The 26779-nt window shown below is 47.9% G+C and overlaps 2 protein-coding genes across 8 annotated transcripts in view; both read left to right on the top strand.

Annotated features, from left to right (window-relative positions):
* The window catches only part of LOC103820450 (sodium- and chloride-dependent GABA transporter 2), a 43305-nt gene extending 40201 nt beyond the window's left edge, over positions 1–3104 (top strand). For 4 of the 6 annotated variants that reach the window (XM_050970220.1, XM_050970218.1, XM_050970222.1 and 1 more), the window contains 3 exons: positions 238–338; positions 1318–1488; positions 2615–3104. In XM_050970220.1, the coding sequence (XP_050826177.1) occupies positions 238–338; positions 1318–1488; positions 2615–2734 (392 nt within the window). In that variant the 3' untranslated portion in view covers positions 2735–3104. Of the gene's footprint in view, positions 1–237; positions 339–1317; positions 1489–2091; positions 2593–2614 lie in introns of those variants that run through there. The other 2 variants (XM_050970219.1, XR_007776637.1) reach the window with 2 other exon arrangements.
* A 7487-nt stretch (positions 3105–10591) lies between these two features.
* The window catches only part of LOC103820451 (sodium- and chloride-dependent betaine transporter), a 38495-nt gene continuing 22307 nt past the window's right edge, over positions 10592–26779 (top strand). Inside the window, exons 1-5 of one of the 2 annotated variants that reach the window (XM_018919762.3) lie at positions 10592–10776; positions 18458–18654; positions 22186–22320; positions 23649–23789; positions 25191–25278. In XM_018919762.3, the coding sequence (XP_018775307.3) occupies positions 18462–18654; positions 22186–22320; positions 23649–23789; positions 25191–25278 (557 nt within the window). In that variant the 5' untranslated portion in view covers positions 10592–10776; positions 18458–18461. Of the gene's footprint in view, positions 10777–12744; positions 12896–18457; positions 18655–22185; positions 22321–23648; positions 23790–25190; positions 25279–26779 lie in introns of those variants that run through there. The other variant, XM_018919761.3, reaches the window with a different exon arrangement.

Genomic DNA, 26779 nt, shown 5'->3' with positions numbered 1-26779 from the left:
TGGAGATGCTGAGGGGCTGGCCCTGCTGACCTACTGAACAGTTCTGGGAGGATAGGAAGTTAGTCCAGGAGAAAGACCAAAGCCAGCCACACTCCTGAGGAGCTCCCTGACCTGACTGTTGGCTATGCTGAGGCTATTGCACCTAAAGAGTGGTGAAGCAGGACCCTGGACACACAGACCCTGCTTCCCTCCTTCCCTGGTGGCAGTGAGGGATCCCATCCTTGCTGTCTTCTGCAGGTGCTGAGCGTTTCTACGATAACATTGAAGATATGATTGGCTACCGGCCATGGCCCATCATCAAATACTGCTGGCTTTTCATCACCCCTGCAGTTTGCATGGTGAGGACACACAGGAGGAAGGGCTGTGGGGAGGAAGATGGGCAGAGCTGGGTGCCACTGAGATACAGACACCTACATATTACATAGGGATGTGCATAGATATAGGGGGTTATGTGGACTATGGGAGCCTTTTGTTGCTTGTAGCTTTGGGGACCAGGTGTGGGGCACAACAATGAGGAGAGGCTCAGCAGTGACAGAGGTGTTTGCTGTGGGACAAGATCCTTGATGTCATGACCAGTGTTGCCCTTTTGGGTTTTTGTTGTTGAAATGGCTCCTGAGGTATTAGAAAGTCTTTTTTTGCAGCTCTGCAACTGAAGAAGTCGAGATTCGTCGGTTCTGTTTTTTAAGGTTGATTTTCTCTTATCTATTACATTTTTTCTCTGACCTGCTGAGATCTGTCTAGCAGATCAATTTGTGGTACACTGACCACCCTTGGGGTGGGTTTTTATACTAAGAACTATGTGTACTTTATTTATAATAATTTTCCAATACCTATCACTTATGTTAGACAGTCTGTCTATAGAAGAGGAAGAAAGACAGGACATGCCCAGATTCCTCCATCTTGCCTCTTGAACCCCCATTCTAAAACCCCAAGATTCTACTTTTTCACCCTGTGACAAATTCACTATCATTCTACTCAAACTCTTTTGGATTGTAAATCTTCACACAAAGTTGGTGATTGTTTCCATGGGCTAAAATCCAAGGCATGGGTGTTTTTGACTCCATGCCAAGGTCTCTGAGCCCCCTGCCAGGGTCTCGAATCACCCAGGGCAGCCAGAGGAATGTCCTGGGTTCTGACATTGCCTGTGGGACAATGTCATAAAACCCTGTTTTAATGCTGTCTCCTGTGTTGCTGCCCTGAGGTGCTCCTTTTTACCATGAGTCTCTCTGCAGATGTGTTCTTACTGGGAAAACCTCTCTTTGCTCATGGCGTTAATTTTCCTTCTCTTTTTTTTCTTGGTCTCTTTCACCTTGCCAGGCAACCTTCCTGTTTTCTTTGATCAAATACACCCCACTGACTTACAACAAGAAGTATGTGTACCCGTGGTGGGGAGACACACTGGGATGGCTGCTGGCCCTCTCCTCCATGGTGTGCATCCCTCTCTGGGTCGTCTACAAACTCTCCACCATCAAAGGCTCACTCAGAGAGGTGAGGCTGGTGCTCTGGGATCAGGGCATGGGCTGTGCTTCTGTGGTGAACTTCAACCTTCCAGTGCAATTATTTGTGTGTTGCAGGTTGATTAGGAAGGAGCCCAGAATAAATCAATTAAATGAGTTAACTGCTATAACAGACGTGTTTTTTTAAGTTCTGCCGTGCTGGAGGGCTGCTCCAAGCTGGCTGCTGCCTCTTGGTACCCTTTTTTAATTTATTCTGTCTCTTTGCAAGTGCCACCAGGAAAAAGGTCATTAGATGGAGAGGATAAAAATGATCTCCATGCTGCCCTTAATTGAGGGTTGAAAGTTTGCTCTGAGAAAGCTCCAGATCCCCTGAGCATTATAGTCAGCTGAGTTCACCAGTCTGTGCTGAGGCCATAGAGTTGGAATGGTGGGAATCACTGGGAATTTGGAGTTCCTATCAGTCTTAGTGCTCTGGGTCTGTCCTGCTTCCAGAGTGATGCATTGCTGGTTGCCCTGTAATACACTGGAGGAGCAGGGAGCTAGAAAACCAGGCCTTGCTCCAGATGAGCTTCATGAGCTTGCCACAGCTCATGATTTCAGGGTGAGATTTCACAAAGAGTCTTTAACCCCCCAGGATCCCTCTCATTTCCTGCTTCCTGCAAGTGTTCAAGAATGGGTTGTGACAGCAATGGGCCCCTGACCCCTGTGTCCAGCACACACAGGGAGGAGTGGAAACAGCTGCAGAGGCAAGGCAAGGCTGCACAGCATGATGTGGTATGAGAGTAACCCCTTATGAACTTGTCCCAGTTAAAGCCAATCCTCTGTGCTGATGGAGGATATGACTTGGAGGTACTTGGTCACCAACCTGCCTTCAGACTGTTTTCTAGCTCTGGCCTGGAGCAAATGAAGGACAGAGCTTTTCTACATTACCCCTGTGTTAGATACTACATGTGCTCAGTACTTCCCTTGGTTGGAAGATGAGTTTATCCCCTTGGTTTTTGAAGTACTGACTGTCCTTATTTTGGACATCTCTGGCATTTAGTGAGCAGATCTGCAGCTGGGCCTGGCTGGCTGAATTAAACCCATGACTGGTGGGGGTGGAGGCAGGTCACTTTTTCTCCTTGCAGCTGTGTTTAGTGCCTGTCTTTGCCTTCCAGAGGTTCCGCCAACTCACCTGCCCACTTGAGGACTTGCCTTCCAGGCCAGGCACAGAGCAGCCCCTTCCCTCTACCAGAGCTGGCCTCCTGATGCTGACAGAGCTCGAATCTCATTGCTAGGACCAGTGTGGCTCTCCCTCCCTCCCCCCAGGATGGTTTCTATACAGCCTTTGCCACCTGTTGGATAATGCACGGATTCATTGCTCACCAAAAAGAGAGGGATTTCTGGGCTGAGCTCCCTTCTCTGGAAGATTTGAAAGGCTGATGAAGAGGCTGCCATGGAGATGGTCTGTGTGGAATTAGCAATGCACCTTAATTCTCTCCCTGGAGAGAGCTCTGAAGGGGCACATCAAGCACCAGTGTTCCTGAGCATCCCCAGGCTTCTGGTGGGCAGAAAGGAAGGACTGACCCTGGAGTAAAATGTCAGAGCTGTGGCTCCAGTGTGGACTTCAGGAGCTTCTCCATTCATTCCATTAAATCTGTGTTTTTCCTGACTAGATCTGCTCTGTCTCTATTTTGTCCCACTGGCATTCCTTGCCAACACCATGTTAAGGTGAGATGTGTGTCAGTCGAGCTGTGCTGGGCACCCAAGTCTGGATCTCTGTTGTATTGGCACAGTGATATGGGAAGGTGGCCAGAGGAGAGGAAGCTTGGTTAGGGTAGGAAGGAAAACAGGGAACAGGGGTTCAGAGGCTCCTCTGAGTGGTAGGTCTGGGGTGAAGAGTGCAATGGCACCTTCTGCTGGAGCCACTGCCAGATCTCAGACACAAGTGTCATCTGTCTGATGAGTAACAGGCTGTTCCTGCGGTGTGAGAGCAGCATGTGGATTTGTGTTTTCTTCTTGCAAGTGAGGGATCATGGGAAGTTCTCCCTCCCCTCTGCAGATGTGTGTGTTTTTCAGTGCTGACTACCTTCCAGGTGCTCTGGAACCAGTAATTTTGGTTTTCCTGTGAATGGAAGAAGAGCTGTGTGGTGGAAACAGAATCTGCATGTTATGTCAACAAACAAGGCCCCTAGCTTCCAGGCTGTTTGGGTAAAAGAAATAAAACTCAAAGAGCTTGTGTTTCAAGTGCTGTAGCCCCAGCATCCGAGGAGGGCAGCCAGAGGACACGTAACCCTGGGAAGCTGGGTGGCTCCCAGGAAACCCTGAGGAAGCTGGAGCCCGGACAGAGCTGAGCCAGCAGCCGGAGGCGCTCAGCTTCCTGAAGCACACAAGGACAGTGGTGGGCCCCACGCTACGGCCAAGGCTTCTGCCGCCACGGGCAGAGGAAGACGCGAATTAAAGCAAATTAAAGCGAATTAGCGCAATCCGCGCCATTAGCCACAAGGTGGCCCCAGGCCCTCAGCCTTCGCTCGGGACGGGGCCTCGCGGGCGGGCGGGCCGAGGCGGCGGCGCCCGGCTGAGGGACACCGGGCCCCGGGGTGACAGTGACCCTGCCATCCTCCTCGTCCTTCCTTCCCGCTTCCCTGTGGGGGTTTTCTCTGAGGACATCTGCCTCCCACAGCGAACCGTGATCTCAGAACGGTGCTTCCAGCTGTGGCACGAACGGCTTTAGTCCTCTAGGCAGTGACAAGTTCCCGAGTTTGGTTTTCCTGAACTTAGTTTCCCTTAGTTTAGTGTTCTTGGAGCCTGGAAACCTGAGGTGGGACACAGGTCTAGGTGGAAAGGAGTCACGGACTTCTGCTGCTGGAGGCTGTGAAACTGCGATGAGCGCCAGTGCTGAGGGATTTGCTGCTGGGGGCTCTGTGGCCGCGCAGATTTAACCTGAGGAGGGAGCACCCACTGCGCTGAGCCCTCCGGGGCTGCGCTGCCTCTCTCCCGGAGTGGCTATGGAAACCTCATCTCACTGCCAGCCCGTCTTCCCTTTTCCCAGCCTATTTTCCACACGGACTGTGAGGTGGATGGGTTCCTTTTACTACCATGGGTTGCTCGCTTTGGTAGGTCTTCACCTCCCAGATCAAAGTCTCAAGTTTCTGCATGCCTCCCTCCCTTCCTCTGGAAAACACCGGGAAGTTGGAGGTTGCCACTATTTTCGTGGGCAGCCTCAAAGCATCAGAGCTCCAGATTTCCCTGCTACCACTGTACTTCATGGTGCTCATGCACGAGCTAAAGGTAGTAAAGAGCTGAGAAATCCAGGAAAGCCCCTTTTGGAAGAGACCCACAACTGTGAGGGAAGATGGAGCCAACCAGCTGCCCTGCCGCTTGAAACTGGCAGGTAAAAATTACTTCTAGAAATGAGAGGATTGAGTTCAATACAGAAGTTCTAGCAACAGATATTTTTATTCACGTAATGTTAACCTTAAACAGAATTATACTTTCATTTTCCAGTAATATCTATAAGAGGTTTGTCCCACTGGGAAGATATTTCAACCATAATAGAAAACAGTAATTGTTCACAGCTATCTCTAAAATCTGGGTGATTTAAAAGTCTGCTTGGCTGCATGTAGGCAAAGTGTGAATTTGCTGAAAGGCTTGTGACTTGCTTTGTTTCAAAATAGACTGGCGTCCAGTGAATTGGGCATGTGGTTTATTGATTTGATTATATATGACCCAGGAGATCTCCCAAGCCTGTGCTCCCACATGACCCAATTGCTGTAAAGCTGTGGATGAGCTAGGTAGGTCAGATAAGCAAGAGAACCACAGGTTTTGCTGAGTACTCTTAAATAAGTGTCTTATTTCTGACATGACTTTAAGCAAAGTATTAGACTTCATGGCACCTGGCTTGAAATATGAGTCAAGTATATTCTGTCTTGCTTATTGAAAAGGTTGATGGACTAAATTTGAAATTTCCAGACATGACATTTTTTTTTCACAGCACTTTTACGACCCCATGCTTTAAAGGAATTTTTTGTGAAATTCGGAATATGGCAATTTCAGCATACAGTGTTTGTTAACGATTTGGAACATAGTGGAAGGGATTTTCATTGCCTCCAAAATCAGCCTTGCAGTCTGTGGAATTTGCACCATACTTTAGCCAGCTGGGGAGGTGCTGATGTCCTTTTAGACAAAAGGTGTGTGGTCATTGGGTATTTGTCACCTTCAGAATCCAAAACCTACCAATTAGCCTGAGAATTCAACCCATTACTTACTAGATAATGGGCATGACATTAAAGAGCCTTTTTTTTCATGGGTTGTGTTGTGGTGGTGGTCATGTTTTGTTTGGTTTGTTTTGATTTGGGATTTTTTTGTTTGCTTTTGTTGGTTTTGTTGCTTTTTTGGTGTTTTGGTTGGGATTTTTGGTGTGTTTTGAGTTTTGTTTTGTTTTTTTTTCATTTGGTTTGGTTTTGGTTTTTTGATGTTTCTTTTTTCTTTTTTTCAAATGAGAAATTAACCTAAATATAAAGAAGTCCCTGAGGTTCTGCCCCAGGTCATTGGTGCTTGGAAAGGATGTCCATCTGTCTGTCCATGAAAACCAGGCTCTGCTTTTCCCTTTTTGTGTCAGTGGCACTTGGGGAGAAAACTCAGCTTTCTTTGTCCATGGATGGAGATGGGCACATAGGGCAGTGGAGAGATTTCAGATCTCAGGGACAGACCCATGGATGAGGATGTACCTACTGTCATGGAGAGTATCCCAAATCCTGGGATGTTTGAACACATGCTTGAGAGCTCTTTTTCTTTTGCCTTTTATGGTAACTACAGGGCAGTTGCAGAGTGATGCATTGTGAGTTGTATTGCACATTTTGATGACAAGAAAAGTGGATGTGTTGGATGCCATGGTGCATAAATGGAGAGAATGGAGTAAGATGAACATGTTAACTCATAGGATACATAATTCTGTGAAGCAGAGATTCCCAGATAATCTGTTAAGTGAGTCCTACAGGTGGGTGCAAATGAGCATACCCCACAGAGTGAGGCGTTTGGCTGAGCCCTTGTGTGCTGCTGTGGTTAGCAGCCTGCTGGAGGGGGATCTGCATGGCACAGATAAGGGAAGCATGCATGGGGGAGTCCAAAGGCACACTGAAGGAGCTGTTACTTCCAAGAAATTGCCAGTGGTTTTGCTACTGCTGTCTCCATCTGACCTGCCCAGAGTTGCAACACCTTGGGCAGCAGCAACAGGTGCCTCTCTCTGTCTCCATTTGACCTTGTCCTTTGTGTCCTTGTGCTGCCCTGTGCATTGGAGGTGTTTGCTGTCATATGTCCTACAACACCAGGCTCAGCTACCCTGAGGGAATAGGGAGGGAAAGCTGGAGCAGACAGGCACATACCCATGTGTCCTCTGCTTGCCTTTGTTCTGTGATCCTCTTGGTCTCTGATCAAGAGTGGGCATTGCTGGGCAACTCAGAGAGGCTGTTAGACTACAGATCCCCAGCACTGCCAGTCCTCCTTGCTGACCACCTTTATTGCTGACTCTGGCCTCCTAAGCCATTTGCCCTTGCCTCATCCTCTCCCATACCAGGGATGCTGTGAAACAGGGGATGTCTCACCCTGCCTGTACTTTCACAGATAAAGGCTCCTGGCAGCCTCCTCCTTTGTAGGAGCCTGGCATAGGAGTGGTGCTGTGGCTGCTGGAGCCTGTCAGGGTTCTGTGGAGCCTCATTAGCTCTTGTTGCTTTGGTTATGTTCACTTGTGATTAGTTACAGAGAAACTGTGGTCAGAAGTCACAGGCTTACTCAAGCAGAAATTAGCCATAAACATGAAAAATAAATCATACCAATGCCTAGGGGAAAATCCCCTGGAAACATAGTGTTCAGTCAGCAAGGCGTGTTCTCAGATGAAGAAGCAGCAGAACTGTGCCCATGGGGCAATCAGCATTTCACCTATTTTGTTAGCAAAAGTGTTAAAAGATGGGAATAGTCTGGACAAATGGGGGCAGTGGTGGTTTCTCTTGCAGGTGACTCGGTGATGGGGCCAGGCAGGGCTGCAGGCTCCACTGTGTCCAACAACTGTCCCATCAACTGCCTCTGCAGCCTCTAATGTTTATAAAGCACAGTTTGGATTCTCCCATAGGGTGTCATGCTGACAGACCTCTCCCAAAATCTGGGCTAGGGGGAAGATTTGACTCATTTTGGCTTGAAGCCTTGTGTCTTACAGACTCAGGGGCCCAGGACTCACTGCTGCCAAGGAACGTGGCCCTGGCGTGGGCTGAGGTTGGCAGCCTGCTCCTCTGGGTTGGCTCTTCAGCAGGCATGTCAGAGCTGGCTGCTGGGAGGAAAGGGTGGGGACACCCAGATGATGGGAAGAGCCAGCTGTTCTCAGAAAAGAAATGGTAAAAGGAGAGGCAAGAGGGCATTGCCAGCTGGCAGGTGGTGAACAGGGTGGGGAGGAGGACACCTTTGAGGAGGTGCAGGACAGATCTGAGGTTGGGATCAGCCATCCTTCAGGTCAAAGGCTGAGTCCTGGTCTCCAGCTGCCCTGAGCTGGGTAGGTTTGAGGGAGTCTGGTTCTTTCAAGGAGAGTTTTCCTCCTCTGCTCATGAGAGGGGATGGAAACCCGTGCAGCTGGCTCTGAGCTGGCAACTGCAGAGGCAGTGAGCACCTCTGTGTGGTTGGAGAGCAGTGCTTTCCCAGCTCTCCTGTGCACCCTTGGGTGCAGTGATGGGGCTTCCTCAGGATGCACTTTGGGAGAGCTGTGGAGATCTGAGTGCTGCTGGTGTGTGAGCTGCCCACAGCAGGAGCTCCCAGGGCTGGGAGGGGTTCGTGCTCCCTGGGGAGGGGGGTGCTTTGGACATTCTAGGATTTATTGCAAGCAGTGCTTCTCTTTTGAGGATGAGTGTTTAAGAGCAACCTCACCCACACTTATGGAGGAGGAGCCCACATTATGGGGTGACCTGCGGTCAGATTGTCACATCCTTTAGCAAACCTGTCCTACCTACACAGCTGCTCAGCCCTGAGTGCCTGCTCAGGGCTGACTCTGCCAGAGAAGGTGGCACTTCGCTGACACCAGCGAAGGTGGCAGCTGGTGGTCAGGGAGTGCATCACCCCTTTCCTTGCTCTTTCCTGGGATGGGGCTGAGCACAGTTTGTACTCGCCCCCTGCCCCCACCTGAGCTGCTCAGAATGAGATTTTTGCTTTTCAGTCTGGGTCATCACACCAGTGAAATCACTCACATGGAAGCTGGTGTGGTGAGATAAATGCGCCCCTGCCCATAGCAGGATTTAAAAACCCTGTGAATTATTGCCTGGTGGGAAACTCTGAAGTCTGAGTGTAACTTGTGGTATCTCCAGGCTGGCAAACAGAAATAGCCTTTTTTTCCCTTCCTAGAGAATGATTTTCACACATTGCTGGATAAAGTTTTCATTTAGGTTGACTTTCTTCTTGTTTTACCTTAATGTCACAGGTCATTTCCCATCTACAGCTTTGCAAAACCCCTGCGATGTTCCTGTGAAACACTTCAGTATAGATAAATCAAGTTTTTAGGTCAGCTCTTCTTACCTAGGCTTATCTTAATCCCCTTTTCATATCTGGATAACCTCTATTGCACCTTTTCCTCAGTTGTGCTGGGTCATGCCAGTCCTCTATGACAGGACAGGCCGTGGCACTGTCCTCCATGAGTAGGGTCAGAGGCAATGCAGAGAAAGCACATGCTCCTTCACCTTGAAGTCTTTCAGGACTTTGGAGACAGCCCCTAATAGGCAGAAGATAGAGCCTGTCCTGTCTGATATTGATGCCAGATCTCAGAAGGGAAGAATCAGTCTGTATTTCTTTGGATATGGGACCAATCCACTCATCCAGCCTGTGGGGTGGGTGAAAGCCAAGAACTTTGTAAATGGCATGCTTGGAAAGTTTAGTCCCAAAAAAAGCCCCAAGTAAATAGAGATGTTTTCCCTTACTGCCTCCAGAACTGGTCTCAGAGGTTTATCCTGAGGATCCCCCTCAGTCCCGGGTTGATTCCCCTTACGCATCTCTCCAGCCTCATTTGTCTCCAGGGCAATCCAGCATGCTCTAATGGGATCTGATTCACTGGCTTCTAGCACCCATGGAAGATTTTCTGGAGACAGCATTATAAACAACCTCTATGGAGTGTACAGGCAGGTAAACCTAGTTCTTCCCCACACTGTGGCATTGAGGACTTTTGTCAGCTGCTGTCAGCTTCCCACTGAGGGGCTGAGAAATGCTCTGCTGGTGAGTGCAGACTTAGCTGAGCATGTGCTGGATATGTCCCACGTTCCCTCCCGCATGCTAATCTGGTTTGACCACATGGGAACATGAAAAGATCAATAAGAATTTGTCAGGCACATAGGCAGAAAAAGCAAAACACAAAAGAGTGATAGCATTAAACATAACCATTAAAAAAAAGAAAAAAGCTGAACTGCAGTATCTTGAGAAAAATGGTGGAACTGGAATGCCTGCTACTGGTGTTGGTCATGAGGAGCTCTGGAAAAGCAGATCAAAGCTGAGATGGATACAAAGAAAGCTGCCAGGGCAAAACCACAGAGGGGGTTGCTCGCTTCTAGTAAGCACCCAGACACTATAAACACTTCAGCAGTGCCTCTCCTTGCTGACAGAGCTCTGTCCCTGAGCTGTGTTTGTAGTCTCAGCACATGGCACAGGCATGGAGGGGTGTGCATGACCCCACAGCAAATGTTTCTTCTTCACCCATGCTCTGCCTTTTGCTCCACCTACCTGATGGTGTTGGTGAGATTTCAGCTTGGCCACAGAAGGTTTAATGTAATGCTCTGTGGAGATTCGTTCTGCATGTTTGTAGCCTGACATCGAGGGATGCCCCTATCGCACTGAAGTGGTGGAGGCCTAGAGCAGTGGGAATATGTGGCAGCCAGCCTGGGCCATGCTGTAGGGTCTGCCAAGGGAGAGTTCCTGCCCTGCAGAAGTCAAGAGGACATGGAGTTACTCTCTGACTGCTGTAGTTGATATTTACAAACTCTAGGCCTTCACCCTGCCTGCCTGTGGCTGCTTTCTCATCTTGCTTTCTTGTCAGGGCCACAGTTCAAGGTTTGGAGAGGTGCATGTTGTAAGGGAACAGGGGAGAAAGTTCTTCTGCCCTGATGCACCTCCCTTCCCACCACCTACGCATGAGCTGGGTGATAATTTGGTGGGGGGAGCTGGTGGAAGGGGTGGGACAGGAGGAGGAGAGAGGGTAGTCTCTGCCTTAACTCTTGCTGTATCTGTTTGGCAGTCAGTGGATTCCCTGCCTGGACTCCAGTGGGACGGGAAAGGATAGGACGGGAGGGGCTTGCCTGGGGGAGACCTGCGCTGGGTTCAGGTGAGTTGGGCATTTGCTTGTTGAGCAGATCTGGCTGGATGTTTGTGTCACCCTGGGAGTGCCGGTGACTCCGGTCCTTCTGCAGCCAGCTGCTGCACGCCAGCTGCTTGCTGTGCTCTGGAGAGTGGGCCAGCAAATCTGCAAGGGCAAAATCTTCCCAAGGTTAAGTAAAGCAAGAGTAAGATGGACAATAAGGAACAAATAATCAATTTGGATCAACCCAGGGAAGAGGTTTTTCTTTCAATGGTTCCTTTGGAAAAAGAAAGGACAAGCTGAGATGCTGCACAGGGGGTCCCAGGAAGCTGAGAGCAAAGAGATTCCTGAAGGATGGGTAATTGATCCTGAAGGTTGTGGCAGCAGAGAAAAAGGGAGAGAGTGACAGATAAGTGCTCAGACAGCAGAAATATTGAGAAGAGAGACAACAGTGAGTGAGACAGGGATAGGGATGAAGGGCAGAGCTGACTGGTTGATAATAGGTACAGGAGCCGAGGCACTAGGAGTAGAGTAGGCTGCAGGCATTTCAGCTACTTCCAGCATGAGTCCTCTCCTCCTCTGCTGCCCTGCAGAGGTGCTGACCCCAGTGCATTGACTTGGGAGCTGCAGTTTTAAAAGATGAGCCTGGGAGTGCACTTCTCGTTCTTCTGGCCTCAGAGTTTTCATCAAATTTGTTCCTGTAGGGCCAAGGCAGGAAGACAGCACAGTTTCTGCATGTGCTAAACTCTTGAGATCTGTGGGCATATTTGTGAACTAATGCAGGCAGAACACATGAGGGTTTCATAACACCTGATCTGTGTCTTCTTAAATCAACACTGCTTTTAAAGTAATCACTACTAATCAGGGCTTTCATCTCATGCCAGTGGAAATACCATTGCCCTAGTTTTTCCTCTTTGACAGCTGGTGATACCAGAGGCTGAACCTTGGACCTGACTGTTGCAGCTCTGCAACAGCCCAACTTTTCTGGATTCATGGTTGCAGACATAGTCCTTGCAGAGGGCAGGCTAAAGTGCCTGTCCCATATCTCTACTTGACTGTGGTCCTGGGCAGGGCTAGAGCAAAGTTTGGGTGCCCCAGGCTGGAGAGCAGGTAGAAGGCCCCTTGGAGGGTACAGGTGGGAAGCAGTCCCACCACATTACAGTGTGGCATTATGGCAGGAACTGCTGGAAAACACTTAAGTCACTGCTGGAGTCATGGTCTCCATGAGCTTTTGCCTGTGCTGATTTCACCTGATGTGAGTTGTCCTGAGTACCAACTGGAGTGGGCCCAGCCTGCCCAGAGACTGACACAGGGTGCTGGGCTTGTGCAGGGCTAAGCAGGGAGCACAGTGTGGGGGCAGTCATGGCAGGGAGCTCTGTGGCCCTGCTCTGCTGCTCTGTGCTGGCCACACGTGTCTGTGCTGGGGGACCAGGCTCTGCCACACCCACTGTTGGCTCCCCTCATCCTCCCTGCTGGGAAGCATAAGGCAATATGTTATGCCTCAGCCTTGCCAGGCTTTTGGAAGTGTCTTGCTTGAGTGCTCTTCTTCTGTGCTTCCTGTTTCTCATCACTGACAGCAAGTGTCTCCAGGCTGTGCTTTTGGGAGGCCAGGCAGGGTGTGCCTACCTGGAGGAGTTTAGATACAAGTGCCTAGAGCAGTGTGATGCCAAATTCCCTGTGCTGCTCTCCCACCTCTGAACCACTGGCTGCAGTGCTGGCTCCTCGGCTCTCCTGTTGTAGCAACTTTGCTTCCCACTCTTCCCTCAGTCCTCACCCCAGCTGCAGGGATGGCAGCAGCTGGCCAAGCAGGGCTGGGGGCTGGCAGCCTCCATATCTTCATCTGACCTGCTCAGGGCTGCTGGATGTTGTCTTGCTCCATGAAGTTGCTGCCCCAGAGAGGTGGCAGCCCTGCAGGCATCCTGCAGACCCTGTGGGCTGCACCACAGGTCGCTGCCCCATTGTGCAGGGACCTGTTTGCAGAGTGAGTACTGGAGCAGTGTGGCTTTCACCCTGTGTGCCATTCACCTGCTCTGCTCTCCAGCCAGTGACAGGAGCTGTGCTGGCCACATGCTTTGGCTGCACACAAGGACCTCTGAACCAGCCAGATGCAGCCCCAGGACTTCGGCCAGAGAGCTCCAGCCATGGGGTAGGTGGCTCTAGGGGCTCCACTGGGGTCTGGCTGGATCTGTGGCTGTACCAGACCTATTGCTGGTGCTCTGTAAGAAGAATGGATCCTGCTGTGGCTGGCCCTCCTGCTGTGTTGTACTGCATTTAGTCAGATTACAGGCTGAATGGAGGTCTTGAAATTATCTGGTTTGGTGCAAAGATTGGTTTCTAGTCCTATTTAGACACCATTTATGGACTTAATCAGTTAGTCTTGATTTTTTATCTAGGCTAGAGAAAGAAACCACCTCTGTGTCTGTCTAGCCCAGAGTAGGGATGGTGATCCATGGGCACCAACAGAGACTCATCTGGCCCTGGGAACAACAGCCTACCTTGCTTTTAGCAAGAGATTTGCCTCTGATCCTCAGAAAAGTCCAGCCACTGTAAGAGGCTTCAGAGGGTCTTCTGTCCAGCAGCAGAAGACAGAGCAGGACCCATTTGGCACCCTCCTGCACCGGGGGTATGTGCTCTTGAAGGGTGATGCTCTATAATCCTTGCATCTTGTATTGCAGATGTCCATGCCATCAGTGAACTCACTCCTAAGGAACTCACTGAGTTCCTTATCTCACTCTTTCTGGTGTCATTAAGTAGGAAACTCACTGACTGCAGAAGCATTGCTCTTATTTCACACTGGAGAAAACATAGGTGGGATCTCATTCTTGTAACAGTCTCCTGTGCCTCATGAACGTTGCTGAACAGATGCTGTGAGAATACCCAGCAGCCCACAGAACCTGGAAGTTAATTAGAAGGTGTAAAGAAGCCAACTAACTTTTAATTGCTTGAAATGAAAGGCATTTTAATTTCAACTGCTGTCCTGGAGTTGATCAGTTTTTCTACATCTTTTCTTGCCTTTCTCTGTTATGCAGCTGGAGTGAGCCATTCTCTAGCAGCATTCCCGTTTGGAAGCAGCTGTCTCTGCTCATGTAGCTGCTCTTAGATTGGCTGGAAAGCACTTGCTTCCACTGCTAATATTTTCTTGTCTGTCTTGCAGAGATGACCTATTCCAGTAGCTGCCCCCTTGCACTAATTTGCCCGTGTTGGCTTCTTAAGCTGCACCTCGGCGCTGCTGTTCCGTGCTGAGCTCTGATTTTCTGTCTGCTCCCACAGCCGCCCCCGCCTCCTGCCATCAAAATGCAGCGCAGGGTTTCAGCTGCTGACTAACTGCTGGCTCTGATTGCGCAACCAGAGAATTTTCAGAGAATTTTATGTGTCCTGCTGCTCCTCCTTTTGTAACACAGCCCAGTCGTCCTCCCTCCCCATCTTAAATTGCAGTTTATGTGCTTGGTTGCTGCTTGTTTCAAAATGAAACCAAGAAATATAAATGCACTGCAGCTGTCTGCGTTGTCACCTGTGATTCTGCAGTTCAGGAAGTACCTTTGAGTGTCCAAGGGAGCTTTAACACTGTGATTCCTCTCATAAATGTTATCAGCTGCTTTTTATAGACATTTCTGTCTGCTGTTCTCTCTGTTTCACTATTCCCTCTGGAGATTGTCCTCATCTCATTTGCCTTATGATAAAACAGCAAAATAGGTCAAACAGGGGATGTTAACTTCCCAGCAGTAGAACTCCTGTCTGACAGCAGTCGGGAACAGGCAGTAAGTTTGCAGAAATAAAAGCTTTTAGAGAATTGCTATTGGCTTCTTCCTCTGGTGCCAAAATTCCAGGTGGCTTCTCTCTCATCTTGTCTCACTCTTGTTCCTTGCCTCACCTGAGGAACTTTGAAAAAGCCCTTTTTTACCCCGAGAGAGGCTGGCAGAGAGGATAGCACCATATTTTGCTTCAAATGATGCTTTCTTTATCCTCTTTTTCTTATTACTGCCTCTCTCCTTCAGTGGCATCTTGTTTCCAAACAAAGCAAAAAAAAGGTGTTCTCCTGCATATCTGCATTGTGTGTTCAGCACATCATAGGTAACTGCTGAGTGACCTCAATGCTTCAGAGATGTCCTTGGTTTTCCTTGCCTTTTGTGACTATACTTGAAGGATCCCATGGTGGTAGGTGTGGGACAAGCACAGTCCAAAATTTGTGACCAAGGGGAGACTATTTTGCCTCATTGAAATGGTCCAGAATGGAACTTGTTGCTCTGGGTCTATGGCTGCCTGCATGCTGCCTTCTCTCTTTCCAGGTCCTGCAGGAATCCAGGTGTATTCTTGCTTTCCCAGCCATAAATCTTTTGGGTGAAAAAACTGTGACTATCTCCATGCACCAAGCCCAGTACCAAACACTGTACTATTTCCTATGGAGCTGTATAGAGGGAGCTTACTGCTCTCTATGGGAAGATGACAGACTACAGGTCATTTCTGAGAAAAGCAAAAAAACCATTTCTTCCAAGTGCTGAGGGCTGAAAATACAGCAGAGCACCTCTAGAAGAGACAGGTGGGGTCAGAGGGAGCTGAGGAGGGAAGGTGGGGGTAGGGAGAGGCTCCAGGGGCAGGGTAGACTGTGGATTGCATCAAGATGGCATTTTAGCAGTTGGGAAAACTTTGTGGCAGAGGAAAAACAAAGTGTGGGAATGAAGTAGTCATAGGATTTTTCTCCAAACTTTGGTGAAGGAACAGCAGAAAAAGTGCAGGCAAGCAGTGAGGGGCACAGTCTTTACTCCAAACTCATGTGTTAAGGAGGGGGCAACCAAAGAAAGAGGAAAATGTTTGCCTGTTGGGGAGGATGTAACCCAGTAGGTGGCTGTGACTGCTGTGGGAGAACCAAATTGTTCCTAGCTGGAAACAAGAAGTTATTTGAGTCCCCATCTGGCCTAAGAACATATAGAGCAGGGGCACAGTAGGATTAAATGTTTAGGAAAAGAGCCAGGAGGTGTATGAATAGGCTTTCTCATAGAAACAGGCGAAGCAGAGAGGGAAGTAGTAGGGATGTGTAATGTTCCCTTTGTTTGGGAAAGGAGAAGTTGTATTTCATGCCATGAAGAGCCAGAACTTTAGGCACCAGTTTAATCCACCATCTGTTCCCACTTGAAAAGGTTTGTTTTCATAGCCAGGGTGCTTTCCCCCTTCTTAAAATAGGAAAATGAAGGCAGAAGTGCTGTGTCTTCCCTGCTGCTCTGTGTTTCTCCCAGCTGTGTTTCTCATTGCATCCCAAATTCTATCCTTCATGTTGGCCTATTGAGGAGTCAGAGGACTGATAAAAAGTCCTGGGCCAGGTGTCCCTGAGCTGGAGGCTGGTGACAGGGTTGGGGCTGTGGGCTGACACTCGTACATTCCCTTCCCATGGCTAGGTGAGAGGAGGTGATTCTCGGATTGTGACCTTCCTTTGCACCCATGTGTGAAACAGGTCTAGCAAAAATGAAATAAACCCACAAATAGTAGTAGAAATAGGCTGGCTCTTGGATTCACCTTACATTAAAAGAATAAAACCAAAGAATCAGCTAGGCTTGTCCCGCCAGCTTCCTGGGACATCCTCACCAAACCCAGACTTAAACATCACTGTACTTGATAATGTGCCTTGGACTGCAGCAAATTGCAGTGTGCCAAGGACCATGACAGATCAAACATGTTTCATTAAGTACGTGTTACTTTTTCTCTCACATTTGACAGTGCGTGGAGCTCTGCTCCTCTGAGATGAGGAGGCTGTGCTGCAGCATTGGAATAAACTGATTAGCCAGATAGCAGGCCTTGCTGCAGGCAGGCAGTGGGGAGAAGGGCCCTGTCTGGGCTTCAGAAGCTGAGAAATGGCTGGCAGGAGGACCTGATGATTCCATCTCCCAATCCAACCCAGTGGAAGGGCTAAGTGAAGAGGGCAGATCTGGGACTGCTGAGCTACTGGGGAGCTGGAGAGCTGCAGCTGCAATCTAGCATTTAGGGTGTGTGCATGGATTCCTGGGCTCCACCACCTTCTTTAAATGTGTGGTTAGAGGTTTGTAGGAGCCTGTTAGAGAGCTGATTCACCTTCCCACTCTCATGTAGATCCACAGGTGTTGTAGCCCTTGGTGGTTTGGATCAGTGCAAGCCATACCAGCAAATAATTGCTTTCCAGCATATGGACCATAAAGGGCAAGGGCTGGAGATAAAACAGAGGTTGCTTCCTCAGTGCCCTCATGCATCTGTATTTGACACCAATACTGGTTATGCCCACTGCAGTACTACCCATATCTAGGCTCTTACTGGCAATAGTTCTAAAAACCTCTCAAATTTAACAGGGACCAGGATCTTTCTGCCTTGTTTTTGAAAAGCCTGGAGGCTGATCTTCACCAGCCCTTGACTGCTCTCCTCTATGGTTTATGTCCCCTGATCGTGTTGCAGCCCCTCTTACACTGGTTGATGTCTCGCATGAGACTCAGTCCTCCATTCAGCATCCATGGAAATCTGCTGCTGGTAGCAAAGCAAATAGGATGAGCCCTTCAGGAGAGCAGATGGGGGAACAAAGCCTGTTGTTGCCTAGGGCATTTAGAGAGCAATCGGTGTATTGCACTGTGAGATCAGATTTCCTTTCATTTCTTGAATAACAGGCAGGAAACATGTCTGTGTCAAAGAACTACTTGTTCTGCTGTGAACATTCATTAGAAGTTGTCTTTTCATACACAAGCATCTTTCTTTGCCCCAGGGCTTGATATATCCAGAGGGTTAGCATTTAGGAAATTATTTCCTTTACAGAACTAAATGAGACACTGGTAATGATGCTGTCTTGTGTGAATAAGTGTGAGCATGGCCCACCAGCTCCTGCTTCCTCCTTGCCTCATTGAAAACTACACCCAAACAAGTGCCATAGTGTTCCTTGGCTGCCGGGACATTTAGATGTCAGGATTTACACTTGCTCTTATTTCCAGTTAGGTCAGGTTCCCCAGTAGTCCCTACTCACCATGAGATGGCTCATACCTGGTGTTTGTCCAGAGGGACATGACTGGAGAGACACCAGGCACAAGGAGGGAGGGAATAGTTTGGTATCATGGTCCTGGTGCATCATCCTGGTGCAAAGGGTCAATAGAAGATTTGGTGGTCCTATAAGGTAAATGACATCAAAGGTGGTGAAGTCCTGCTCACCACTGAGTTGCTGACTGGGAGAAATCCTTGGCCTGAGCTGCTTCCAGAGCCAAGGGAGAGAGCAAGTTTAAATAGTCCAAAGAAGATCCAGGGGCAGTGGAAATGTTGAGTGTTGTGAGTGATGCAGATTGCTGTCTCTGTTGCTCCCTGAAGATGGGGATGTTCCTTTAGGTGGCACAGAAGGAATGAGAGATGTGCTATTAAAAACTTATTGAACCACCAGCAAAATGAATTTGCAAGCTGCTACAAGGGAACAAAACCCTGATTTCTTTGCAGTCCCAGCTGGTGGGAATGGAAGCAGAGATGCTGCTGCTTTGGAGAGACTTGTTTCCAGTGTATTTTCCTAATCTCATCAAGGGAATGTGTATCCCTTGCTAAAGCAAATCACTTCTAGAAAGGCCAACTTCTGCTCAGTAAGGCCACCAGTTAGATGTACCTAAATTTACATATTGGTACCACATCTTATTGTGGTGTCAGTCCTCTCACTCCTCTTCCTACAAGCATGTCCTGCAGCAGCTCCTTACACCTCATGCTCTCCTTCTCTTCTGTCCCACAGAGCCATGACAAGAGCCATATCCAAGGAAGGAGAACTCAATGGGGCCACCGCATCTCCTGAAGAGATAAGAATGGAGGAAATGGAAGAGAGAGGCCAGTGGCGGAGCAAAATGGAGTTTGTGCTGTCTGTGGCTGGGGAGATCATTGGTCTGGGTAACGTGTGGAGGTTCCCATACCTCTGCTACAAGAACGGTGGTGGTGAGTTCACAGCACACGTGAATTGTTCTAGGTCTGTAGCTATGATGAGAGACATGTACATGCCTGCACCAAATTCTCCTATGTACTCCCTAAGGTACTCCTTTATTCACTCCTTCAACAAGTTAATTCCTGCCAAAACCAGGAGGAATAAAAACTCAGGGGTGAATCCAGCTCCCCAGTGGGTACTCTTCCTTAAAGCAGCATTCTCAAATCTGGAGTCCTAAAAAATTGACCCAAGTAACAACTTAAGGCTGTTGGGCATCTCAAGAAATTATTGGTCTTTAGAAAATATCAAAATGTCAGATGCTGTGAGTGGTCATAAAGCCAACATCAACCTTCTCCTACATATTCCCTTTTCCTACCCCTGGTGTCAAATCCATCCCCTATTACAGAGGAGGAAAGACTTAGATAGTGCTGGTATCCTAGCCAAGGCTTGATACACCCTAAAAGGAGATTTCTGCCTCTTCCCCTGGAGCAATTCTCACAGTGATCATACAACTATTAGGAACATTCATCCCCAAAAAAGGTTCATTCACCTTCCCTTTTGTTTCTTTGCAAGGCTCTCCTTTTCTCTTGTAGTAACACTGCAATAAGATCATTACATGGTTAAAAGCTAAAATTTCTCATAACAATAAAATGAAATGTAGGGGAATAATTGACTGTCACTAACTTTTCTCAGTGAATAAAAATCTAACTTTATAAAAGAAAAGGAGGAATAGCAAATTACTTGTCAAATCCAGCAATAAATTCTCTTTTGTTCTTGTTCTCTAAAAACACCTTGAAATAATGGTCTGGGATTTGCTTCACACCCTACCCCCCTACTCTGAGCTTCCTTTCTGTGCAGGCCATGCCCCAGAGGCCTTTCTTTTCCAAAGTGTCATGAGCTTTCACCATTAGCTGAGTGGTTCCACTGTAATTTTCCCCAGGGCTTCCAAATTCCTGTCCTCTCTGCTGTTGCTGGAGTTTATCCAAATTAAACAAGAGACAAGAAAATACATGCTCAAAACCAGTGAGGGGCAGGGTAAGAAATGGTTTCTCCAGTTTCCTTCTTCAATATTTTGATGGGAGGCGCCAAGAGCAAGTCAAATGGGCACAGGTTAGGAAACAGTGGAGGTACATCTGATTGAACAGCCCATTCTGCAGTGATGCTTTCAGAGAGGAGTTATGGGTTTTGCATGGAAAATTTCTCCCTGAGCTCAGATGATATCTTTGTGCCTGTGGTACCCGGTTCAGCAGTCCTTGCAATTTCTATGCTAATTAGAGTAAGTGAAAAGGCTACTTTTGTTCACTTTAAATATCTATTGAATAACATTTTTCTTTTTAATTAAACTGCTCTGGAATAGCTAAGGCTGTGATTCAGAGGGCAAGGAGGCTAGGCATGGGAAAGGTTAGGATGGGAGAGTCCTTCCCTCACAGCTCCCCACACTGCCCGTGTAGAAAGTATGCTATTGCTGTAGAAGGTACTTTTCTCTCTCCAGGGTTCTAGGGAACCAGAAGACAGATACAGGACAAGGCAATGTATTTTCCATGACACTCAAAGACATTCTCATAATTGGAAAAGTTTTTGAAATTGCAAAAAAGGCATTTTCCATCTATAAATGCTGCATCCCTGTCCCACCCTTTCACCCCAAATTTGAGGCTGCTGTCCTGTCCCCTTTCTCCACCTGGATGTATTGAAATGGTTATACAGCTATGAAGACAGATGCCATAGAAACAATAGTGCTAGTTTTCTGTAAAGTGACCTTATCTACTGTTGCACTGTCAAATTTGATCTAATTGCTCAGCATCCTGAACTTATTTTTTACTCATAAGGAAAGAGGGTTTGTTTTTGGGGGCCTCACTCCTGGCTGAGGCTCCTTCAGTAGAGCAAATTGAGGAGGGGATCACAGCAGGAGTTTCAGCTGGTAACTGCTGTGGGACAGTTAAGAGAGACAAGACAATAGAGGTGCAAGAAAATCATCCTTGCTCGGAGACCAAAATGGGTCGACCTCTGGGACAAATTGTATCAGAGGAGAGGGTCTGGAATCTGCTGAAAGGCTCATCAGGGTAATAAAGCTGTCTTGCAGATTTGGCATAGATTTCTTGCAACACCAAAAGCAGCAGCTGCTTTTAGTTCAGGGTCTGCAGTTCTCACTTCCTACCCTGCAAACCTGGACTGATCCTGAGAACCAGCTTCCTTCCCTCTGGCCCCAGGTCTCCTGCGGCTACACACAGCTGTGTTTAAGGAAAATTTGGATGTTCTTTGTTATTGTAACATTCTTGGCTTAAAAACAAGAGCAAGTGTTCCTGGTTGCTCACAGTCACTGGAAGGAATGTCAGTGTGGATGCCTGTGCTGGCAGGGGAGGAGAGGGCCAGGGGGGACAATGGCTGAGGAAGGCACCCTAGTCTTGGTTACAAGCAACTGAGATGCTCTCCAGGCCCCAGCAAGAGAGGTGTTCATGACCAAATTTTATTGTATGGAGTTGCAAAACAGCCACAGTTGTTTCAGCAGGAAGGCAGTCACCTTATATTGTTTGGAGGGGAGCAGAAGTGTGAAAATCTACACTAAGGATGTGGAGAGAGCGAGGTGGCAGAGGTAAGGTCAGCTGTGAAAATGAGATCTCAGGAGCAGTTTTGAGCAGAGCAGTGAATGTACTTGTTTTGGTTAGACAGCATTACTGGAAAGGTGCAAAAAATTTCAGACAGCTGAACAGAGCACTAAACCATTTTTTCAGGGCAATAAACTTTTTTGTTATTTTTGTTTGTCTTTTCTTATGCTTAGTTTATGTTGGTCATTGTTTCTGAGAAAAAGCCTTGCTCTTTTCTCCTTCCTCTTCCATTTTGACAAGGGTTAATCTGAGGACCATTTCAGGCTGATTTCTCTTCAGACATTTCTCTACATTTTAGCAAAAAATTGATTTTGAAGGCAGAAGTTAAACTTCCTCATTTTGAAAATGCTGGAAAGATATTCTTTCCCTGTTTCCATTTTTCTGGTGCAATCTACTTTTCAAATTTGATATGAAATACGTCTCAAGTAAATTTATATCCTGGCAAACATTTTACTTACCAAGAAATGTCACCAGCCTCCGGGTTTGTATCCTCTGGGCAAGTGGGAGTTTTGCTGTGACTCTCATGAAAGGCAGAACAAATGTGGTTATGTGAAACAAGGACTTATTTTGTTCATCCCCTTCCTGCTGAAAGCTGGAATGAGGTCAGGAGCATGAAGCAGGGAGAACTTCTTCAGCACCATCTCTTTTTAGCTGCTTGTCTGGCTGCTGCTTACCTCTAGGTTTTGGCCTATGCCAAATGCAGAAGTGCTGCAGTAGCACAAGACAGACCACCCTCGTATTTTTTTCTAAGAAACTATGGTGATGGAGACCTTGTTTCTTTAGCAAAAATTGTACAGTACAAAGATTGTACTGTACATAGTTCAGTGAAATATTTATGTTTATGTAGCTGATTCCAGCTGTAGTCCCAGGTACCTGGAAAGAGGTTTTAAGGATAACATTTTTGAAGAGGTTTCTGAGGCAGCATTTTACCCCACTCTGCAGGAGCCTTCCTCATCCCTTACCTCATCTTCCTCTTCACCTGTGGGATCCCCCTGTTCTTCCTGGAGACGGCGCTGGGGCAGTACACAAGCCAGGGAGGGGTGACGGCCTGGAGGAAGATCTGTCCCATCTTTGAAGGTCAGTCAAGTTAGTGTATTTACTGACAACACTTTCTGACAATCAGTGACTCAGATCCTTTTTTTGAAATATTATTATTCTTTTTATTTCCTTTCTCTTTTATTCTCCATCCCTTCTTCTCCCAGCCTTGTTATTCCTTCTGCTGCTTGCTGTGTGTGCAAGGGCAGTTCCCTAACCCCTGTGTGAGTGAGGGTGTGTGGTGCTGCCTGGGGCAGTGCTGGTCCACCTGAAACACAGTCTCTGCTTTGAGGAGCTCAGAACCTGGGAGAGAGGAGAAGCAGGATGGCCAGCTTGAAGGAGGAGGATGGAAGTATCAATGTACAAACACCTGTGTGTAGTCCAGGAAAAATAGTGAGGAAAGAAGAGAGTGAGGAAATCTGTCTGGTTTATTGTGCTCTCCCTGCCCATTCCCATGCCCAGGGCTGCTGTGGCAGCATTTGCAGGCTGATGTTCTTCAAACTGGGGGAATCAGACTGTGTGCACTGTTTCTGACAGACCAGAGATGGGATGGGGATGAGGTTAAGCCACAGGGATAAGAACCAGGACTTCTGGGCCCCTGGGGAATGTTGTTTAATGGGAATAATATATTCATGAATATAACTTCCTGAATTCTTCTGTCCAGAGGAGAGTTTATTAACCATGTTTTGCAGATGGAGAAACCTGTGCTCAGGCAGAGTGGAGCCTGGTTAGTTTGCTTGAGCATGGGCTTGCAGTGCTGCTTGAAACTCCTTGGGAAGTCTGGGACCTCCTGTGCTGGAGGCCCCTGTGCTCTGGCACAGACCTGGAGCTGGACAGCAGGGACATCTCAAAGGACACTGAAAACCATCTCTAAATAAATGAATTGGGCCTTTCTGGTCTGATTACTGTTCTGAGGTCTCAGTGAGCAATGGGCACAAGCAGGACCTAGGACCAAAACTGAGCATGATGTATATCAGCTGTAAGAATTTTTGTCTGACTCTTTCCAGAAGTAAGAGACACAGCTGCTTTTTTTTATTTCAAAGGCTAGAGTTGTATTTTTCTGAAGAGGAGGTACTATGATGCTGTGGCATGGTAGCCATCAGAATTTTTTTTTCAAATGAGAGCATAAGGTTTTCTGTCTGTTTCACCACAGACCTGTCTAGAGTTACCAACAATGTTTCCTGTCTGCATGCACAGTCACAAAATCCTTCCTCTTTCAGACAGATCTTACCTTATTTTCTGGAGAGCCATGTTGTTGGTGTTGCATCCTTCTTACCACAGCATCACCAGTGTCTTTCTTTGGGGTTAAGCCTCCTGTGTTGGGAGCTGGTTGCCAGTCCCATCCTCACCTCCTTTGCTTTTCTTCACAGGAATTGGGTATGCCTCCCAAGTCATTGTGGGATATCTGAATATCTACTACATCGTCATCTTGTCCTGGGCACTCTTCTACCTGTTCAGCTCCTTCACTTCAGTGCTACCATGGGCCAGCTGTAATAACCCCTGGAACTCAGGTACACCTTCCCTTGGTCAACTTCTAGCTTCTTTCCAATTCCCAGAAGTTATTTAGGTTTTGTTGAAAATATTTGGTTTTGTTTGGCTAAGAAGCTCTCATGAGCTGGCATGTGATGTCACCAAAAAAATAGGCATTTTCTGGCGAGCAGGAGAGGTGGATGGTAGAGTTTGCAAGCCAGTCTAGAGCCCTCTTCATGTGGCAGGATCTTTTTATTAGCTCTGGTGCAAAAATTTTATCTTACAGTTCACTTACTCTGCCCCATTCCTGCAGAGTTACTAGGACAGTTGCTGCCACTGCCAGTGCCTGAAGAGTTTCCTCTGTGCACTCAGCTTTTGGGAAAATCAGGCCAAGCCTGCATTGCAGGATTTTGACAGTTCAGGACTCCCAATGAAGGAACCAATAACACAAAACTAAGGACACTGTTTTCCTGGTTAATCACATCCATACAGCCTCCTTACCATTACATTCACCAAGGTTCTCATTGCTTTGTGCTCATAGTTCACTTAACTCTGCCCTGCAGAGAAGACCTTGCTTTGACTTTACTCAAGGTACTTGTGCTAAGCCTGGGAAGATGGGGTGGACGTGAGCTAATCCTCATGAATGTCCTTGTGAGGAATTTTTTAATATGTTGAACAGGTTTTGCTTGGCAGCAGCTTGGTTCCCTCCCTTTTACTCTTGCATCAGATGATTAATTTCTGCAATTAGTTAAATTTCTCTACCCTGTGGGCCTTTTACTCACAGCTCCCTCTGCCCTTTCATCCCAGCAGAAGTAACCAGCCTTTTAAAGAGCTGATCCAATTCCTTCAGCTCCCCCAGAACGGATTTGTTTGCAAGGAAAGCCACAAATGTTCTCTTAACAGAGAGAAGTTTCCCAGCAACAGCTGGGTTTCCTTGGTTTTCCATTGGATTGTCTTTTGCTGGCAGAATGTAAGATGAGGTGCATTGGATGTGTGGCATCTCCTCTGTTTTTAGGTATTTAATGCTTTGTAACAGAGTTGGGGATGGCAAAGGAGAACATGAAGGCTTCTGTGGTGTGTGCATGTGTGGACACGGAATGGTGCATGGTGTGGAAAGAGAATGTGATTTTCTATCCTGACTACTCATAGTCGCTATCCCTTGATAATCTATATTTTGCAGTCATCTCTTTTCAATTTGGCAGGGAATTGTTCTTTCCTTCCCCTCTTTCCTTCCTGAAGCTCCTCTGCTGACTGCTGGATTGGGATTCATACCTGGGGAGAGCCAGCGTTTAGTGAGACATTTAATGCTCTATAGTACAAGATGAAGGATCTGCGTGCTACCAGAGTGAGAGTTAGAGTTAGGGTGCAGAGGGGAAGGAACATCCCTCTTGGAGGAGCCCTAGAGAATTTCTCACCTCATCAGCTTCCTTTTCTTTTGGTAGATCTCTGTGTGGACATTCTGAATAGATCCGGCCTGGACAACAGGACCTTGCCTGCGAACGCCACCTCCTCAATGATTGAGTTTTGGGAGTATGTGATTGCTTTCCCTCTGTTCAGGCTTCCTCTCATCCAAAGGATGCAGCTGCAGGAGTCCCTGGGTGGGGGGCTGTGTGTCTGTAGGAGCAAGTGAGGTGCCACGTGTCAGATCCAACATGGGGAGCACAACGAGCTGCTGTGGAGATGGGCTCAGAGCCCAGGGTGTGAGGACTGGGCACACCCCAAAGGCAGCTCACGGTGTGCCTGCCCAGGGGTGCTCATGTGCCCCTTGAGGGTGTGTTCCCCTTTCTGGCACTGGGTGAATGTGGCCACTGAGAGAGGCACCAAAAGCAGGTGAGGGCTTGCTGTAAGCAGGAGTGCATGTGCTGAGTGCTGCAGGTTGGCAGGCAAGCATGAGAGGCCACAGCAGATGGAACAGTCCTCCACAGTGAAACACAAGGGGGAAAAACTTCCTTTTACCTTCTTTTTGACCCAGTCCTGGTTGCTAAGGGAAGTGATCCATCAGGCTGCTCAGGGTCATCCCTGGAGAGCAGGGATATGAGATGCATACATGAGATGCCAGAGAATAATTTGAAGAAGGTGGAGAATTTTGAGGAATTTGGGGCTGGAGGCACTAAAATACAGTCTGAGTGAGGGGTCTTACAGCAGGCCAGACAATGTCCCAGATAGGGTCATCAGTGCAGCCTGGAGAGGTTGAAATGACTGTTGGTGCCACCCTGCCACTCCACATGCTACAGGGGAAAGTTTTACAAGGAAGATGGGTGTCAAGGACTCAGCTTTAGCCTTTGGATTTGAGTTTTGTCCCTGTTTTTGTCTCTTAAAGCACATTTGAAAAGGTTGGCTGTGCATTGTTGCAGCCACTACAGGGCGCATAGAAGAGGATAGGTGCCCATGGTTGCAAAAAGAGTCTGCACAGACTCCTCCTCCTGGCCCCCTTCTCCTGCCCTGCTCCTTGCGCATACTATTTAGTGGGAGCTGAGGCCCCTCTGAAACAGTTGTTTGAGTTTTCTGTAGAGAGGGCAAGAGGACACTGAGGGAAGTGGTTTTGAGCAGAGGAGTTGTAAGTTTGGGCTTAGGCTGCTGGGAACTGCAGGAGTGGCAGTGCTGAGGTGTTGTATGGCCTACCTTCTTGATGGTCAATCTCCAAGGAAGGAGGCTGAGGGAAGGGCATGGCAATCTTAAAGATAATTTATGCTCACATATAGAGTGCCTGTAGCGTATAGGGAGGAAGAATGGTGGCCATGGGCTAATAGTGGCTTTGGTGGCCTGCTTTGGTTTGAGCTGTCTCTGCTGGGAAGCTGCCAGGCTCAGGGAGCAATAGGGAACAGGTGTTGATTTTGTGTAGTGTGGGGCTGATGGGCATGGCACCATGGGTTTGGGGAGTGGGAGAGTTTGGGTCAGCCGCAAGACATGGTGGAGCAGAGATGAGTAGAGAGGGAGCCTTAAGCAGGGCTGGGACGATTTGCATGGCTGGTCAGATGTGTTGTAGGTAGACTGTTAAGTCTTTGAATGGGGTAATATGGGAAAGGTCTGT

The sequence above is a fragment of the Serinus canaria genome, chromosome 1A, assembly GCF_022539315.1.
Source record: "Serinus canaria isolate serCan28SL12 chromosome 1A, serCan2020, whole genome shotgun sequence".
Taxonomy (NCBI): Eukaryota; Metazoa; Chordata; class Aves; order Passeriformes; family Fringillidae; genus Serinus; species Serinus canaria.
Note: the sequence above shows the minus strand (reverse complement) of the source record. Positions and strands in the feature narration are given on the sequence as shown.